Source organism: Odontesthes bonariensis, chromosome 4 (assembly GCF_027942865.1).
Source record: "Odontesthes bonariensis isolate fOdoBon6 chromosome 4, fOdoBon6.hap1, whole genome shotgun sequence".
NCBI classification, from domain to species: Eukaryota; Metazoa; Chordata; class Actinopteri; order Atheriniformes; family Atherinopsidae; genus Odontesthes; species Odontesthes bonariensis.
In genome coordinates, this window is record NC_134509.1 from 41,924,585 (window position 1) to 41,942,249 (window position 17,665).

At 40.8% G+C, this 17,665-nt stretch overlaps 1 protein-coding gene across 1 annotated transcript in view; it reads left to right on the top strand.

Annotated features, from left to right (window-relative positions):
• Positions 1 to 1,081: 1,081 nt before the first annotated feature.
• The window catches only part of LOC142379108 (glycine receptor subunit beta-like), a 72,425-nt gene continuing 55,841 nt past the window's right edge, over positions 1,082 to 17,665 (top strand). The window contains exons 1-2 of the mRNA XM_075464232.1: positions 1,082 to 1,791; positions 6,201 to 6,330. Of these exons, the coding sequence (XP_075320347.1) occupies positions 6,206 to 6,330 (125 nt within the window). The 5' untranslated portion in view covers positions 1,082 to 1,791; positions 6,201 to 6,205. The remainder of the gene's footprint in view (positions 1,792 to 6,200; positions 6,331 to 17,665) is intronic.

Here is a 17,665-nt window from a genome sequence, read left to right on the forward strand (position 1 = left end):
ATCGCTGTGGTAACACCGCTGTGGTAACACCGCTGTGGTAACACCGCTGTGGTAACACCGCTGTGGTAACGAGCTGTGGTAACACCGCTGTGGTAACACCTCTGTGGTAACACCGCTGTGGTAACACCGCTGTGGTAACACCTCTGTGGTAACACCTCTGTGGTAACACCGCTGTGGTAACACCGCTGTGGCAACACCTCTGTGGTAACACCGCTGTGGTAACACCGCTGTGGTAACGAGCTGTGGTAACGAGCTGTGCTAACGAGCTGTGCTAACGAGCTGTGGTAACACCGCTGTGGTAACGAGCTGTGGTAACGAGCTGTGGTAACACCTCTGTGGTAAAACCGCTGTGGTAACACCACTGTGGTAAAACCGCTGTGGTAACACCGCTGTGGTAAAACCGCTGTGGTAACACCGCTGTGGTAACACCGCTGTGGTAACACCGCTGTGGTAACACCGCTGTGGTAACGAGCTGTGGTAACGAGCTGTGGTAACATCGCTGTGGTAAAACCGCTGTGGTAAAACCGCTGTGGTAACACCGCTGTGGTAACACCGCTGTGGTAACACCGCTGTGGTAACGAGCTGTGGTAACGAGCTGTTGTAACACCTCTGTGGTAACGAGCTGTGGTAACGAGCTGTGGTAACACCGCTGTGGCAACGAGCTGTGGTAACACCGCTGTGGTAACACCGCTGTGGTAACGAGCTGTGGTAACACCGCTGTGGTAACACCGCTGTGGTAACACCTCTGTGGTAACACCGCTGTGGTAACACCGCTGTGGTAACACCGCTGTGGTAACACCTCTGTGGTAACACCGCTGTGGTAACACCTCTGTGGTAACACCGCTGTGGTAACACCTCTGTGGTAACACCGCTGTGGTAACACCGCTGTGGTAACGAGCTGTGGTAACGAGCTGTGGTAACACCGCTGTGGTAACACCGCTGTGGTAACACCGCTGTGGTAACACCGCTGTGGTAACACCGCTGTGGTAACACCTCTGTGGTAACACCGCTGTGGTAACGAGCTGTGGTAACACCGCTGTGGTAACACCGCTGTGGTAACGAGCTGTGGTAACGAGCTCGCAGTGGGAATGGGCTATGTTGTTTTGAGGCATGAATTCAGTTTTGTATTTTGTAGTGAAGAGTGAGAGGTGTCATTGGCACGATATAGGCTACTTACATGTAGTTATCATCTTTTCAAGGTGGACATTTAAATTTCCAAATCATTCTGTTTACTTTGACTGATAAAAGGGCACCAAAATGACTTTGTTACAGATTGTGAGTTAAATCTGTGACCATCCAGAGTTTATTTGATGAAGTTGCTGTTAGAAGTCCTAAATACTTCTCAGTTCTGTTCTTAATTTGTTTCTTTCTTTAAAACTAACTGTGGGCACTCAGTGTTTTCCTTCATTTTTGCACATTGAAATTGAAATGATTGGATCCGTACCATTCCATGTCTTTTTGCCTATTTTCCAATTTTCTGTTGAGTTTCGTGAAATTCAACTTAGTAGTTTTTGCCAATTTTTTGTTTAGAACTGGTTATAGCATATTCCTAAACTTATCTTTAAAATATAGTCGAATAACGAGCTGTTAGTCAGTATCAGCAGTAATTGCTACTTCCCCCCCAAGCAGGCAGAGGAAAGCAGAGTGAAACAGCAGTGCAGATCAAGGAACACACACCGGACAGCACAGCAGAGAGAGGACGTGTAGTGTAGCTCGGGCTAGAGAAGCATCACACTGACAAACAGCTGAATCTCTGTAATACAGGATCCTCCAGGATTCTATCAGTGAAGGGTAAGAATCAGAGTAATACAAAATGTCTGTTTCTGTCTCTTACCGTGTTATGCAGCTGCAGTTGTGGACAGTGTGTGCGTGGAAGGGAGAGGGAAAAAAGAGGGCTAAAGAGAGAACTGGATCAGTTTTCCTTCAGGAATTTTGTTCCATGTCATCCCTTCCCTGGATGTGCTTAACAAAGCCTGGATTGCACCTGTGTCTGTAGTGGAACATTTCCATGAGTTTCTGCAGTTTTGCTGCGGTCGGAGAGAAATGCATGTGTGTGACTTTAACAGCGTCAGCGAGCTGTGTCATTGCATCTTGTCAGCGTAGTCCTCCGCCGCAGTCCCCACCCCCTCCCACACACTCTGCTGCCTTCTGCCGCGGCCTCTCTCCCTGTCCCACTCATATCTCCTACTGCATTATTCTGCTTCAGGAGATCAACAATCTTTATTTCAATGTCATTTTCTATTCCACATTATTTCTCCTATGTATTCTTTTTTACTATGTATTAGTTCTGTATGATCTATTTCTATATTATTGTAGCTTTTGTAACTACATGGATGACAGGATTCACACAGGATGTCATGAATGTAGCTGTGGGGAAAATGGGTGTCCTGTGAAAGTCGTTTGCTAATATTTATTGAATTATTTATCTATTTATTATGTTTGATTGTTTGTTTGATATATTTGGATGAATAAACACTTGTTCCTCTTTAAAACAGCTAATAAATGTTCACTGTATCTATGAATGACCCCCCAGGCAAAACTATTCTTATCCCAATCATTTAGTCAACCGGACATCTTCTGATGTGCAAAACCAAGCACACACTTCACTTGCAAAGCCAGTGTAGCTCTTTTAAACATAAATATTGCCATGTGAAAAATAATTTAGTTAGCCTGTCTAATTTGAAAGGTGTTATGCAGGTGTTATTACACTGTCTCATTATTTATTGAACAAAAACTGAGACCAAACACAGGAACAGTGAGTGAAAAACTAAGTGTGTTGTCTGTCCAAAGGACATTGTTCCAGAAGAGGCTTTCTCCTGCAGCCCTTCCACATAAGCCATACTTGTTCAGTCTGTTTCTGACTGTGCTGTCATGACCTTTAACCTTTAACATGCTAACTGAGGCCTGCAGAGTCTGAGATGTAGCTCTTGGCTTTTTGACCTTGGGCTGACCTTTAACCTTTAACATGCTGACTGAGGTCTGCAGAGTCTGAGATGTAGCTCTTGGCTTTTTGACCTTGGGGTGACCTTTAACCTTTAACATGCTAACTGAAAAGTGGGGCGTGCAACACTATTCGGCCCCCTTGCGTTAATACTTTGTAGCGCCGCCTTTTGCTGCAGTTACAGCTGGAAGTGGCTTGGGATACGTCTCTATCAGTTTTGCACATCAGAGACTGAAATTCTTGCCCATTCTTCTTGCTGTACAGCTGGAGCTCAGTGAGGTTGGATGGAGAGCGTTTGTGAACAGCAGTCTTCAGCTCTTTCCACAGATTCTGGATTGGATTCAGGTCTGGACTTTGACTTGGCCATTCCAACACCTGGATACGTTTATTTGTGAACCATTCCATTGTAGATTTGGCTTTATGTTTTGGATCATTGTCTTGTTGGAAGATAAATCTCTGTCCCAGTCTCAGGTCTCTTGCAGACTCCAACAGGTTTTCTTCCAGAATGGTCCTGTATTTGGCCCCATCCATCTTCCCTGCCCCTGCTGACGAAAAGCAGGCCCAAACCATGATGCTGCCACCACCATGTTTGACAGTGGGGATGGTGTGTTCAGGGTGATGAGCTGTGTTGCTTTTACGCCAAACATATCGTTTTGCATTGAGGCCAAACAGTTGGATTTTGGTTTCATCTGACCAGAGCACCTTCTTCCACATGGTGGTCTCCCAGGTGGCTTGTTGCAAACTTTAAACCAGACTTTTTATGGATATCTTTGAGAAATGGCTTTCTTCTTGCCACTCTTCCATAAAGGCCAGATTTGTGCAGTGTACGGCTGATTGTTGTCCTATGGACATACTCTCCCACCTCAGCTGTAGATCTCTGCAGTTCATCCACAGTGATCATGGGCCTCTGGGCTGCATCTCTGATCAGTCTTCTCCTTGTTCCAGATGAAAGTTTAGAGGGACGGCCGGGTCTTGGTAGATTTGCAGTGGTCTGATACTCCTTCCATTTCAATATGATTGCTTGCACAGTGCTCCTTGGGATGTTTAAAGCTTGGGAAATCTTTTTGTATCCAAATCCGGCTTTAAACTTCTCCACCACAGTATCTGAGACCTGCCTGGTGTGTTCCTTGGTCTTCATGATGCTCTCAGCGCTTTGAACAGAACCCTGAGACTATCACAGAGCAGCTGCATTTATACGGAGACTTGATTACACACAGGTGGATTCTGTTTATCATCATCAGTCATTTGGGACAACACTGGATCATTCAGAGATCCTCACTGAACTTCTGGAGTGAGTTTGCTGCACTGAAAGTAAAGGGGCCGAATAATATTGCACGCCCCCCTTTTCAGTTTTTTATTTGTTAAAAAAGTTTTGACACATCCAATAAATTTCATTCCACTTCACGATTGTGTCCCACTTGTTGTTGATTCTTCACAAAAAAATTAAAATGTCATATCTTTATGTTTGAAGCCTGAAATGTGGCAAAAGCATGAAAAGTTCAAGGGGGCCGAATACTTTCGCAAGGCACTGTATATACAATATACTTATTTGTGTGTTTGTGTTTGTATTTTCCAATAGATTGACTCTCATTCTCAGCGCTACTTCAAACTTTTGTTTCAGTAGTCGACTCCTGGGCTCCCAACAACTCCTGGGTTGCCATGGTAATCTTGGCAATGTCCAAGCCAGGCTCTGGTCCCCCATTGCTCTCAATTGGATAAAACGGATAAAGAAAATGGATGCATGAATGTCATGCTAAGACGATCCCAATGCCATTTTAAACATGCATATTCATCTGCTGCAGATCTTTATTTACTCTTTTATTTTGATACATTAGCTTTGCACACTCTTATAGACCACTCAGACAAGTTCAACACAGTTGGAATTCAGTTATTTAAATTAGCAGGCACTGACTGGACTGGTCTAATTACACACTTACATAAGCTTTCCAGTGGAATTGGAATCACTCCGCTGATAAGTCGAGCCAACAGTTGAGCCTAACTGCTTATATATGCTCTCAAGAAGTGGCTAGAGAGTTTTTTTTAGTATTAATGGAGAGACTAGATGGAAAATCAAATTAATAAGATGCAAAGAAAGACCACTGCTGCACCCCTCTTGGTTATCCGATGTCTCAGTTATGCTGTAGAGGGGCATTTTGTTGTTAATATTTGGGTCCACTAATCCATGTAGAAGTAAGCCAATATGATATTTTTTGAGAATTACCTTTATTTCCTGATGAAGTCTGTTTGTCCTGATGAGAGTGATCTCTTTACAGGATGGCAATACACAAGTTCACAGGGCATTAAGGCTTACTGAATAGATATGAATCCTATTCCAGGAGTGACAATGGTCTCTGCCACCATCATCAAACATCAGTTTTAGTTTGATTTTTTCAAAAAAAGCAGAGGCTGGAGTGTAGTGTTGTAAAACAGTGCATCTTCGTATTTGGCTAATTACTATATGTCTTACTTTGCAAGTGAGTATCGTAGTTAATGTGATGAGTCTTATCAGTTATGTAAGAATTGAAGAAGTAAAATTACAGAATAACTATAAAAGAAAATTAAAAAAACGTATTTTTCTGTACTCACAAAATCAAAGAAAAAGTATAAAGACTACAGAGATAGGTATGAAGATGTGAATAAATGAAGTTCCCCATGTTTACCATGTGAAAAATGATTAAATCTATAACCTATGATATCTATAAGAGCAAAATGGTCAAAATCAACTCAAGTAACACTATCATTACAATTATTATAATATATTATAATTACACCAGCTTGTTATTAGGTTCTTGTAGAATGAAGGTGCCATTATTCTATATTGACCAGTAAAAAACTAGAACAGTTCATTCTCATTGTGTCACTGATGAGCCGCCTAAGAGTTTCCTTCCAGCTTTCTGCTTCTTACTTTAGATCTGTATCTTTCAGGGAAGTTGTAATGTTGCAGTCATTTCTAAAGAGTTTTCATGAAAAGAATTTCAAAAAGCAAACTCGTCTCTGTATAAGGAGTCATCTGCCTTTTGCTTGGACTCATCACAGATGACAGGTTTTTGTCTGGCTGATGCAGAAGCTGCTGCTTTACACATGGAAAACAGTCTGTCATGAGAACCAGTTCAGAGCTCAAAAGATACTTTTTCAAGTGAGACATCCCAGCTTTGAAAACAGTTCTAATGGAAGTTGTGCATTCTAGTTCTAAGTATAGATAAATGTTGTTGAATTTACATGTAGTTTGAGCTAATCCAAGCATTGATCTCTGTTTTAGGCACCATGACTGCTGGATGGAGAACAGTAATTCTGATGCTTTTGCTGCTCTGTTGTTGGCAACCTGCCACAGCCAAAGAAGGAAAATCCACAAAGAAGGGAAAGAAAGGAAAGCAAGTCGTCTGTCCATCGTGAGTACATATGTATTGTTCTATTCATATACACTGATGGTAACTAGCACATACATGCTGTACATTCACAAGGACCACAATGGAAACAAGCTCCCCAAGCTTTTTTGTGTTATCCTTTTGACATGTTGTACAAGGTATTCAAGACATATTTATTGACTTATTTGTATACCTTTTTAATGCTTTGTACAATGTCAATAAACAAAATCAATCAATATGGCATACATAATATAGAATTGTACAGATAGAAGATTGGGATGTAACGATCCAAATTCAGTGCTCAAAGTTAATTGTTTTTTCAAATTAATTGGGAAAGGGTCAGCAAAAACTGGACACGTGTAATGCTGAAAAATAAAAAAACACTGTCGTCGAATAATGTTTTGTTGAATGTACAAATGCACATTATAACTCAAGCACAAAGAAAAAAAGCCTATCTGAGATGGGCTGAGGTGAAATGGTCTTTCTAATCAAAGTTCAACATTTTTTGTGAACATCAAGTACTCTTGTGGAGTAAAATGAGTAGTCAGACTCTTTATTTATTAACAATTTATTAACAGGAACAACATAGAAACATATTACATGGCAACATACACAGAATTCTCAACGACAGCAGCTTGTGAGATCCTCTTATACTTCCTGATATCATTCTGTGCATATGTGGTCAAAACCTAATCTCTGTCCATCTCCACTGTGTCGGAGATTCATCATCTTCTGTCATCACCTTGACAGAGAACATTCTGACCCCAAATAATATGTGCTGTGAGCAGTGGCAAGACCCTGCTGCCTCCTACATATCCCCCCTGAAATCACTTATCAGTGATTTAAAAAGCTAAACTAAATTAAAAAAATTACAGACTCCTTTTTCTGAGGTCGTTATGGCACAGCATGATTTCCAAGCAGCTGCTGATTAACTACGACTGCTGCACCATAGACACCACCTCAACATACTGCTCTACAGTGCAGTATTCCAGCAGCACTCCTACAGACAAGGAAAGATTGAAGCGAGTAATTAAAACAACACAGTGAATCACTAGATTGCTTCTTCCAAAGATGGAGGACATCACGCAGTCCTGCTGAACAGATAATGCCTCAGAGATCCCACCCACCATGGACAGTCACTTTTCTCCACTCTCCCCTCAGGCAGAGTGAGGATTATCCGAGGATAAGCACACACAGACTGAGAAACAGCTCCTTCCCTCAGTGGGCCGCCTTCTCAAATCATAGGTTTTTAGAAAATATGCAAGATATTTTGGACTCCATTTTATAACTAAGATTATTATTATGACTATTTCTTTTTAATTATATTCTTAGAACATTTAGAGATTTTAAAAATACATTCACGAGTATTATATTGTTCTATTTTTATTTTTTTTTAATAATTGGAATGCTGCAGTTATGGAATGTTGCAGAAAACAAACTAACTGAAGCATCTCTGCAGTACACTTGTAAAGCCAGTCCATTAACACCAGGCAGGTGATCAGCTACTGGGATTGCCACCTATCTGCCTTTCCTCTTTCCGAGGCTCCACTGTTCCCAGGCTCCAATGGTCAAAGTGCTGCTCCCCATGTTTCCAAAATCCTGCACAGCCCCCCCAGGTGTCCTGCCCATCATCATATTGCCAACTTTACGTCTGGGTAATTCTCCTGAGGATACATGTATATCTGCTAGTCCTGAAGGCAGAGATGGGACCAAGTCACACATGTGCAAGTCTCAAGTCTTAGCTTTCAAGTCTCAAGTAAGTCCCAAGTCATTTTTTCTTGGGCAAGTCAAGTCAAGTGAAGTCCTGTAACAGGTCAAGTCAAGTCCAAGTCAAGTCACCTTATTATTGCAATTTTACCCGCAGAATCTGATCTTAATAAAGTGAAAAGACAAGATATAAGTAACTTTCAGTAAACATCATTGTCCAATGTGTCCAACCTGTTTAAAAAATATGACAATAATTTGGATTTGCATTGTAATTACTGGTCATCAGTAAAATACATAATGGAATCAAACAAAACAAAAATGACTTCATAAAATAATTTATTGATGGCTTTCAATCTAAACAGCGTCACTTCTGCCTCACTTCTGCCACTAGTTTAGTATTTTATTTGCCTAACAAAAAAAAATAAGGCAAACAAAAATCTTCTGAAAGAAAAAACATACTACAGTATAGAGCATCAGAAACATCTGTATGTTTGATCTGTATCATCTTGAGACACCAGAGCTCTAAACACACAACAAAAAACAGATTATTAGCTTATTGTTCTTAGAAAAATGTCATGTCTGTGGGTTTTTGCCACATTTTTAGTTTCTGTTTAAGTTCTTAGTTTTACCATGTTTTAGTTGTTCATGTCTTAGTTTTGTTAAGTTTTAGCATTAGGTCTTGTTTTTAGTTTTTGCCATGCTATGCCACCTCAGTCTTTCTCCTGCCCTGCCATCAGCTTCACTTCCCTCACCTGTGTTTTCCCCATCAGCTGCACACAATAACCCTCCACAGTATTTAGTTTCCAGATTTCCCCATGCACGGGGTCAGATCCTTGCACATTTATGCCACGTCTTCATGCCGAACCAAGCTAAGTGTTTTCATCTGACCAAACATGGACGCGGCGGACTTCGAGGCGTTCTGGGAGCTGGCCGGTAAACTCTGGAGCTGCTCGGCACGGGACAGCAGCTCTTGGTCAAGGTGTCTAATGAACTTGTAGCATATACGTTAGTAAAATATGTATTGTATTAATAACGTATGGCTGATATGTATACACAGGCTAGTATCAGAAGGTTAGATTCTACTCTAGGAGAGAGGAGACGAGACTGGAGATAGGTTGCAAATAAAAAGGTACCATGTATTGAGACAAGACAAAACAACATTAAACATTTAGAATAATTGCATAAATGAATGAAATGGCCATTCGGGATAGACAATCAGTTCACTAGACAAAACAAGATCCAACGTATAATTGCCAATAAATAATGGTGTAAATGTTCAACAAACATGTGGCTGTGGCGTGAAACCACATGCCAAAAAGTCCAGCCTTTGCACAGCTCTGAATGAGCAAAACTGTTCATACAAGCCCCAAAATCCAAGGGAAGGGTTCGTGAGGGAAGTGTGTGTTTGTGTGTTGGGGCTGTAGAACGGAGTGTAAGGTGTGAAAGGGGACAAGTTTGCTGCAAGAGCCTCCTACCAGCCCATGGAGGTAGGTGCAAGTCTGTTGAGCTCAGAGGCTAGTTCAGGTTTCTTTTAGCTCGCCATCAGGGACCAGGGGGGTGTTCCTAGAAGGTAGCTAAAGTAAGCCAGGCTATAGCCGGTAAGCGTCGCTTGAACTAGCGCCATCTCCCATTTAAGCCTCAAGTCGTTCCTCAAAGATATTTTAGCTGCATCTCGGTGAGGCTAATCCAAGCGAGGCTTACATAGCCTAGCTTAGTGCGAGTGCACGAGCAACGTAAGAAGCCCTGACGAGTGGATGGTGGAAAAACGGAGATCTGTGTGAAAAGGAGAGCGAGACAAACGCTGTTATTTTTTCGGCAGCTGAACAAATAATGCTGATGGAGCTGTATGAGGATTTTAAAAGTGTCATCACCAGAAATGGTAATACAGCTGCGATCAATAAAGCGAAGAAACGGCATGGCAAACAACTGCTGACAGACTAAACGCGTAAGTTATGAAAGTTTCAATTGTTAGACATTTATTTTACTGTCCTCATGTATTTATGCTCTCCTCTTTGTGTTATAATGTGTTTACATAAAGCATGCTGAATTGTCTCTGTATGAGATGTACAGCACACATATACTGGCCCTGCTCAGTTTATTAATAACCCAATAATCGACACGCATCATCATACTTTGTTACTACATTATTGTGAGTGTGTGACCCACATATTAATTTTTCACTGTTACATCTCAACAGGAGCAATCTTAACAGCCAAAAGCGTACCTGGCAGCAAGTGAAGGTAAAGTACAGGAACATATTTCAGAGTGGTAAGTAGCCTTTGAAGAAATGCGTTTGTCCAATAAAGAGAGCACCAAACTAGATATGGAAGAAACTGAAAATAAAAAAGATCAAGCCAGAGATTATGAAACTGGAGAGGGATGTTTGTATAAATTCAGATAAAGGAGAATTTCGTGTTGTGAACTGTATTTAATTCTGTTTTCTCTCCACAGCTTGAGAAACATGTAATAATAATTAAACAATTCAACACAACTTGAACTCAAACTTGTCATTATTGTACGGTTCATGCAAAGTGTTAGAAATGTGTTTATACATTTATATTCACAGTCCAGATAAGTTCAAAGATATCGTGCAGATTTCATGCATAGACACATGAGAACAGAAATGTTTTTAACCTGGATTTAAAAATGTCTCCATTTGGTGAAAGTTTAATCTCCACTGGCAGTTTGTTCCACTTGTTTGCAGCATAACAGCTAAATGCTGCTTCTCCATGTTTAGTCTGGACTCTGGACTGGACCAGCTGACCTGAGTCCTTGGATCTAAGAGCTCTGCTGGCTTTATATTCTCTGAACAGATCACAGACTGTAAACCATCAGCAGGCTTTTAAAATCTATTCTGTGACTGACTGGAAGCCAGAGTAAAGATTTTAAAACTGCTGTGATGTGTTCAGATCTCTTAGTCCGGGTTAAAACTCCAGCAGCAGCGTTCTGGATGAGCTGCAGATGTTTAACGCTCTTTTTGGGGGACTCAACGAAGAAAAGACTTGAGCCTGAAAAGTTGTCCACAAGACAAAATGTATAAAATATGAAGTATACTATTAATTTAAGATGGCTCTGTCAGAAGTCAGCCATGGTGCCTGAGAACTTTAAGCAATGAACCTGTATTTAATTGGATAAAGGTCATTTCTATCCGTGCCCTTGTTGTAGCATGTGCATGTGCATGTGCATGCACTTGTTCCTGGATCAGGACATGGCGTGAGGAGGTACGGCCAGCATGCATAGCCTCTGTACCCAAGCAGGACACCACTGAACTCTCCTGCAGAATAAGAGAAATGTTGGATGGATATACATGTGTTAAGACTTGGCAATTTGATGCAATATGTGCCTTATATGGCTATCTATAATAAAGTATGACGAGCACTTTAAATTCCTTAAGATGACCTCTACACTTGACCTCTCATTAGATTACCAAAATTCTGCCTATGCTACACCTTACTTCAAAAGTACACTCCTTCGGGTCAGTAAAATTCTCACGCCTTGTGCAAACCTCTGTGCCAGTGAGGATGCTCGTAAGATCCTAGAATCATGAACTGATCCCGGCCATTTAGCCTCAATGTTGGAAATGAAATGACCTCCATCACAGATCATCTGTATGCACGGAGGATAGGAGTCAATGATGAGCTTTCACAGGGCATAAATGTAACATTGCTCAGCGTTACTCAAAGGGGTTGATGTGGTATTTTTCAAAATGAGAAATCCAGTTCAGAGTCTATGGACAATTATCCCCAAGTGTACCTGAACATTTAGGATATGGAAAAATGTTCGGTTTACATAGTCAGCCTCCACGGGTCCAGCAGGGGCCTGGACAATGTTTAAATTCAGACTGAAAACAGTTCTATTTAGATGTGCATATGACACCTGAAAGTATTTTATTTGTTAGGTATTGATTAGTTTTAATGAATACCATGTTCTCTCTCATTTAATTTCATGCTCAATACGTGTGTATAGTTGCGTTTCTTTAGTTGCACTGGCACCGTCTGATTGATTTTTCGAGACAGTGAAAGTGGTGATATGATAACCACAGTTTTTGCTTCGTTTTTTAGACAAGACATGAGTTGCGGGAGCGCAGAATTCTTGGTGAATATTTCTTTCCGGAGTCCGTTTCAGCCGGTCGGACATTTTTTGAGTTGCAGCTAAGCTAAGCTTCAACTTTAGCCTGCCCGGGAGCAGGCTAGTTCAGCAGCATAAGTTACCATGGTTACTCAGCGGGCGTTCAAATAAGCCACCTTTATGGAACGGAACTCTCGCTAAATTTAGCCAGAAGTAGCGAAATAAGCCAGGCTTTCCGCTAAGCCAGCTTCTAGGAATACCCCCCTGATCTGTATAATAGAAACAGGACCACTCAATACAAATTGTCTGTCTATATATAAATTACAATAATAAATAACTTGTAATCTATCATAATCAATCCATGTGTACACAAAATAAAGTTAGTCAATATGCAAGTCATAATGTAATAAATAATTTATAAATTACTATTGCACATAAGATTCTGCATCAAATTAAGACATTGACTAAATGCTTAATAAAATAATTTACAGTCAATTAGAAAGTGCATAGTGCTAATACACATTCAATTGAGAATGAGGAGTTGTCGTCATAGTACAGAGCCTATCCGCCATGTTGGCAGAATGCTAGCGAGAAAACGCCATTCTCTCCGTTCGTTTACATTGTACGCGTGTGTTTTTAAATCAGTAAGTTTAAACAGTGCGGAATTGCAAGAACATGCCTGGAAATCACTGCTGTGTGAAGAACTGTTCCAGTAGCTCACACAATACGTTTGGGAAACACAGGAACAACGAAATACATTTTTTTTCGGTTTCCTAAATGGATGCAGCATCAGGGAGAGCAGGCGTCTGACCTGACGAGGAGACGCCGGGTTGCCTGGCTGGCTGGACCTTACTTTCGATTGCACCCCTCCGTCGATGAGAGTGTGTTCTCTGCATTTTCACTCGGGTACGTTATCTAAAAATCTCTTTATGTTGTTGTCTCTTAAAGCTACGAAGTTACTTTATGTTGTTGCAAACCCTGAAGTGCACCTGACGTTGCTGCCTAGCGAGCTAACTAGCGAACTGTTGCCTCTTCGAAAAAGCTCAATTTGCAAACTGTTGCCTCTTCAAAAATTAATGTTAACTACCCCCTAATGTGGCTAATGTGTTAATGTGTACCCCTTCAGCCCTTTTGTCATACCATGAGCAGCGTTACCCTCTCAGTCTGTATCTTTATTTTGCATGTGTTCTGTGATGGGTTTGCCATTGATTGCATAGATTTTTTTCATAAACTATTTATTCTGTTGTAGGTAAGCCATCATATGAGATGTTGGAGAACCACGCTGACTGGACAAATTCAGATTTTTACATTCAACTGTACCTGTGCACATGCTGCTCAAATGTGAGGGTGAAAACCTAATGCCTTTAGATAAGATTGTCACTGTTTGCTGTGCCTTAACGAACATGTGCAAAAGTGTTGTTTGAGTTCATTCCTCATTGTTCATTACCTTTTAATTTGTTTGAAATAAATGCTTGAAACAACTTGATATGGCTTAACAATGTTTATTAACAGAACAGGAAAAAAGAATAAGGGCGCAAGGTGCAGAATGCAATATACCTCCAGGAAAAGTTAACAGTGCAAAAGAACATGTGTGCATTCAGAATAAAAAGTATAAAAATTTCCAGCATGTAAACATTGACAACAAGCAATAATAAAATAATACTGTTACTAGTGCAAAAGAACAAAGAAACACTATTCAGCACAAGAAGAGCAAAACCATGGCGTGTCAGCGGAGGGTCTGTCCACAAGCCCCACACAACTGAAGTGATACCACTGGACTGGGTAAGTGGAGGCTCACAGAGTCTCTGTGAATGCAGGACCTGTAAAATAAATAAAGTGAAATAAACTAAACAGTAAAAAGCATTTATTTCAAGTTACAGTCTACACTTTAGACACATTGATAATAGTTACTCCTCTGCCTCCTTTAGCGATAATGGTACATGTAACAAATGTAGTCTTTTTGTAGTTTTGTAGGCGAGGTTATCTGAATTGGAAGCTCGGCTCTGCACTGTTGAAAATCAACCGATAGCGAGCCAGGCCCCTTTTGCCAGTGTGGAGCCACCTAGCGTAGCTAGCTCAATTAGCCTCCCCCTAGCAGAACCCGAGCAGCCGGGATTACAAGGTGGCTGGGTGACTGTCAGGAAGAGGCATAGCTCTAAAGTCAAGCCCGTTGTTCACCATCGACCTGTCCACGCTTCAAACAGATTTTCCCCACTCAGCGACACACCCGCTGAGGATAAAACCCTGGTAATTGGCAGCTCCATAGTCAGAAACGTGGCATTAGAGGCACCAGCGGCCATAGTCAAATGCATTCCAGGGGCCAGAGCGGGCGACATAGAATCCTATTTAAAACTGCTGGCTAAGGATAAACGTAAATATGGTAAAATAGTTATTCACGTCGGCGTTAATGACACCCGGTTACGCCAATCGGAGGTCACTAAAATTAATGTTGCATCGGTGTGTAATTTTGCCAAAACAATGTGGGACTCCGTAGTTTTCTCTGGACCCCTGCCAAATCTGACCAGCGATGACATGTTTAGCCGCATGTCGTCCTACAATCGCTGGTTGTCTAGATGGTGTCCAGCAAACAACGTGGGCTACATAGATAATTGGCAATCTTTCTGGAGAAAACCTGGTCTGATGAGGAGAGACGGCATCCATCCCACTTTGGAAGGAGCAGCTCTCATTTCTAGAAATATGGATGAATTTATTTGCCACCCTAAAACATGACAACCCAGGGTTCAGACCAGGATGCAGAGTTGTAGTCTTACACACTTCTCTGCAGCTTCCCACCTGCTGCTACCCACCCAATCAATTAACACAAAAGGAGCAAATCCTCTTGTGCAAAAAAAAAAATTAAAACAAAAACTTTAACTGAACAAAAACATCAAACTATTAAATGTGGTTTGCTGAATATCAGATCTCTCCTTTCCAAGTCTCTGTTAGTGAATGAGTTGATTTGTGATCATCATATTGATATATTTTGTCTTACAGAATCCTGGCTGCAGCAGGAGGATCATGTTAGCATTAATGAAGCAACTTCCTCTGACTGTTTAAATGTTCACGTTCCTGGAACCACAGGCAGAGGAGGAGGAGTGGCAGCTATCTTCAGATCAGGGTTACTCATCAGTCCCAGACCCAAGATTAGTTTGAGCTCTTTTGAATCTCTGATTCTCAGTTTTTCCCACGCAAAGTGGAAATCACAGAAACCTCTTGTGTTTGTTGTTGTGTATCGTCCACCTGGCCCTTATTCTGAGTTTTTGTCTGAATTCTCAGAGTTTTTATCCCAGTTAGTGCTGAGTACAGATAAAGTCATTGTTGTGGGTGACTTTAATATTCATGTAGATGTTGGAAATGACAGCCTGAATATGAACTTTAATTCTATATTAGACTCTATTGGATTTTCTCAGAGTGTACACAGACCGACTCACTGCCTTAATCACACCCTTGATCTTGTTCTGACTTATGGCATTGAGAGTGAACAGTTAACAGTGTTCCCTCTTATCTGACCATTTTCTGATAACCTTTGAGTTTACATTACTTGACTATACAGTTTCTGAGAAGAAATTTACATATAGAAGGTGTCTATCAGAGGATGCTGTAACCAGATTTAAAGAATTAATTCCATCATCCTTTTCTTCACTGCCATGTGCAGATATGACAGAGGACGACTACCTAAACTTTACTCCAGCAACACTTGACTCTCTTGTTGACAGCACTATAGTTTCAATGCGTACAGCACTGGACAATGTTGCCCCTCTGAAAAGGAAGGTAATCAGTCAGAAGAGGCTGGCTCCTTGGTATAATTCACAGCTGCGTGCTTTAAAGCAGACTGCAAGAAAGCTGGAGAGACGGTGGCGTTCCTCTAATTTAGAAGAGTCTCAGTTAGTCTGGAAAGATAGTTTAACAATGTATAAGAAAGCCCTTCGTAAAGCTAGAACTGCTTATTATTCATCATTGATAGAAGAGAATAAGAATAATCCCAGGTTTCTTTTCAGCACTGTAGCCAGTCTGACTAAGAGTCCGAGCTCTGCTGAGCCAGGTATTCCTTTAACTCTCAGCAGTGATGATTTCATGAGCTTCTTTATTAATAAAATTGTTTCTATCAGAGAGAAGATTGATGGAGTCCTTCCCACTATTATCAGTGATGTATCATCAAGTACAGCAGCTTTAGAAGTATCTTTAGAACCTGATTTATATTTAGACGGCTTCTGTCCAGTTGATCTCTCTGAACTAACAACAGCAATAGTCTCTTCTAAACCATCAACTTGTGTTTTAGACCCAATCCCAACCAGACTGTTCAAGGAGGTTTTCCCATTAATTGACACTTCCATATTGGATTTGATCAATTTTTCTTTGTTGACAGGATATGTACCTCAGACTTTTAAGGTTGCTGTAATTAAACCTTTACTTAAAAAACCTACTCTTGATCCAGAAGTGTTGGCTCATTATAGACCTATATCCAATCTCCCTTTTATGTCTAAAGTTCTTGAAAAAATAGTTGCAGCTCAGCTTTGTGATCACTTACACAGAAATAATCTGTTTGAAGAGTTTCAGTCAGGATTCAGAGTGCATCATAGCACAGAAACTGCACTGCTGAAAGTTACCAATGATCTCCTCTTAGCTTCTGATAGCGGACTTGTGTCTGTGCTTGTCCTGTTGGATCTCAGTGCTGCATTTGATACGGTCGATCACAGTATCTTATTACAGAGACTTGAACATGTTATTGGGATTAAAGGAACTGCATTAGGCTGGTTTAAGTCATATTTATCTGATAGATTTCAGTTTGTTCTTGTAAATGAAGAATCTTCCTCACACACCAGAGTAAGTCATGGAGTTCCTCAGGGTTCTGTGCTTGGACCGATTCTTTTCACTTTATACATGCTTCCATTAGGTAACATTATTAGACAGCATGGCATAAATTTCCATTGCTATGCTGATGATACTCAGCTGTACTTATCTATAAAACCAGATGAACCCAATAGGTTGGTCAGACTACAAGCATGTCTTAAAGACATAAAGACCTGGATGACTCAGAACTGTCTGCTTCTAAATTCAGACAAAACTGAAGTCGTTATCTTTGGACCTGAGCATTTCAGGGAGAAATTGTCTAGCTATATAGTTACTCTAGATGGTATTTCCTTGGCTTCTAGTTCTACAGTGAGGAACCTTGGAGTTATTTTTGACCAGAACTTATCATTTGACTCGCATATAAAACAGGTTTCTAGGACTGCCTTCTTTCATCTTCGTAATATTGTTAAAATCAGGAACATCTTGTCTCAGAGTGATGCAGAAAAACTAGTCCATGCATTTGTTACTTCAAGATTGGACTACTGTAATTCTTTATTATTGGGCTGTCCCACATATTCTCTGAAAAGCCTCCAGCTGATCCAAAATGCTGCAGCCAGAGTTCTGATGAGAACTAACAGGAGAGATCATATTTCTCCAGTTTTAGCTTCTCTTCATTGGCTCCCTGTTAAATTCAGAATAGAATTTAAGATTCTTCTCCTTACATATAAAACTCTTAATGACCGAGCTCCATCATATCTTAAAGATCTCATTGTAAGATATTTTCCTAACAGAG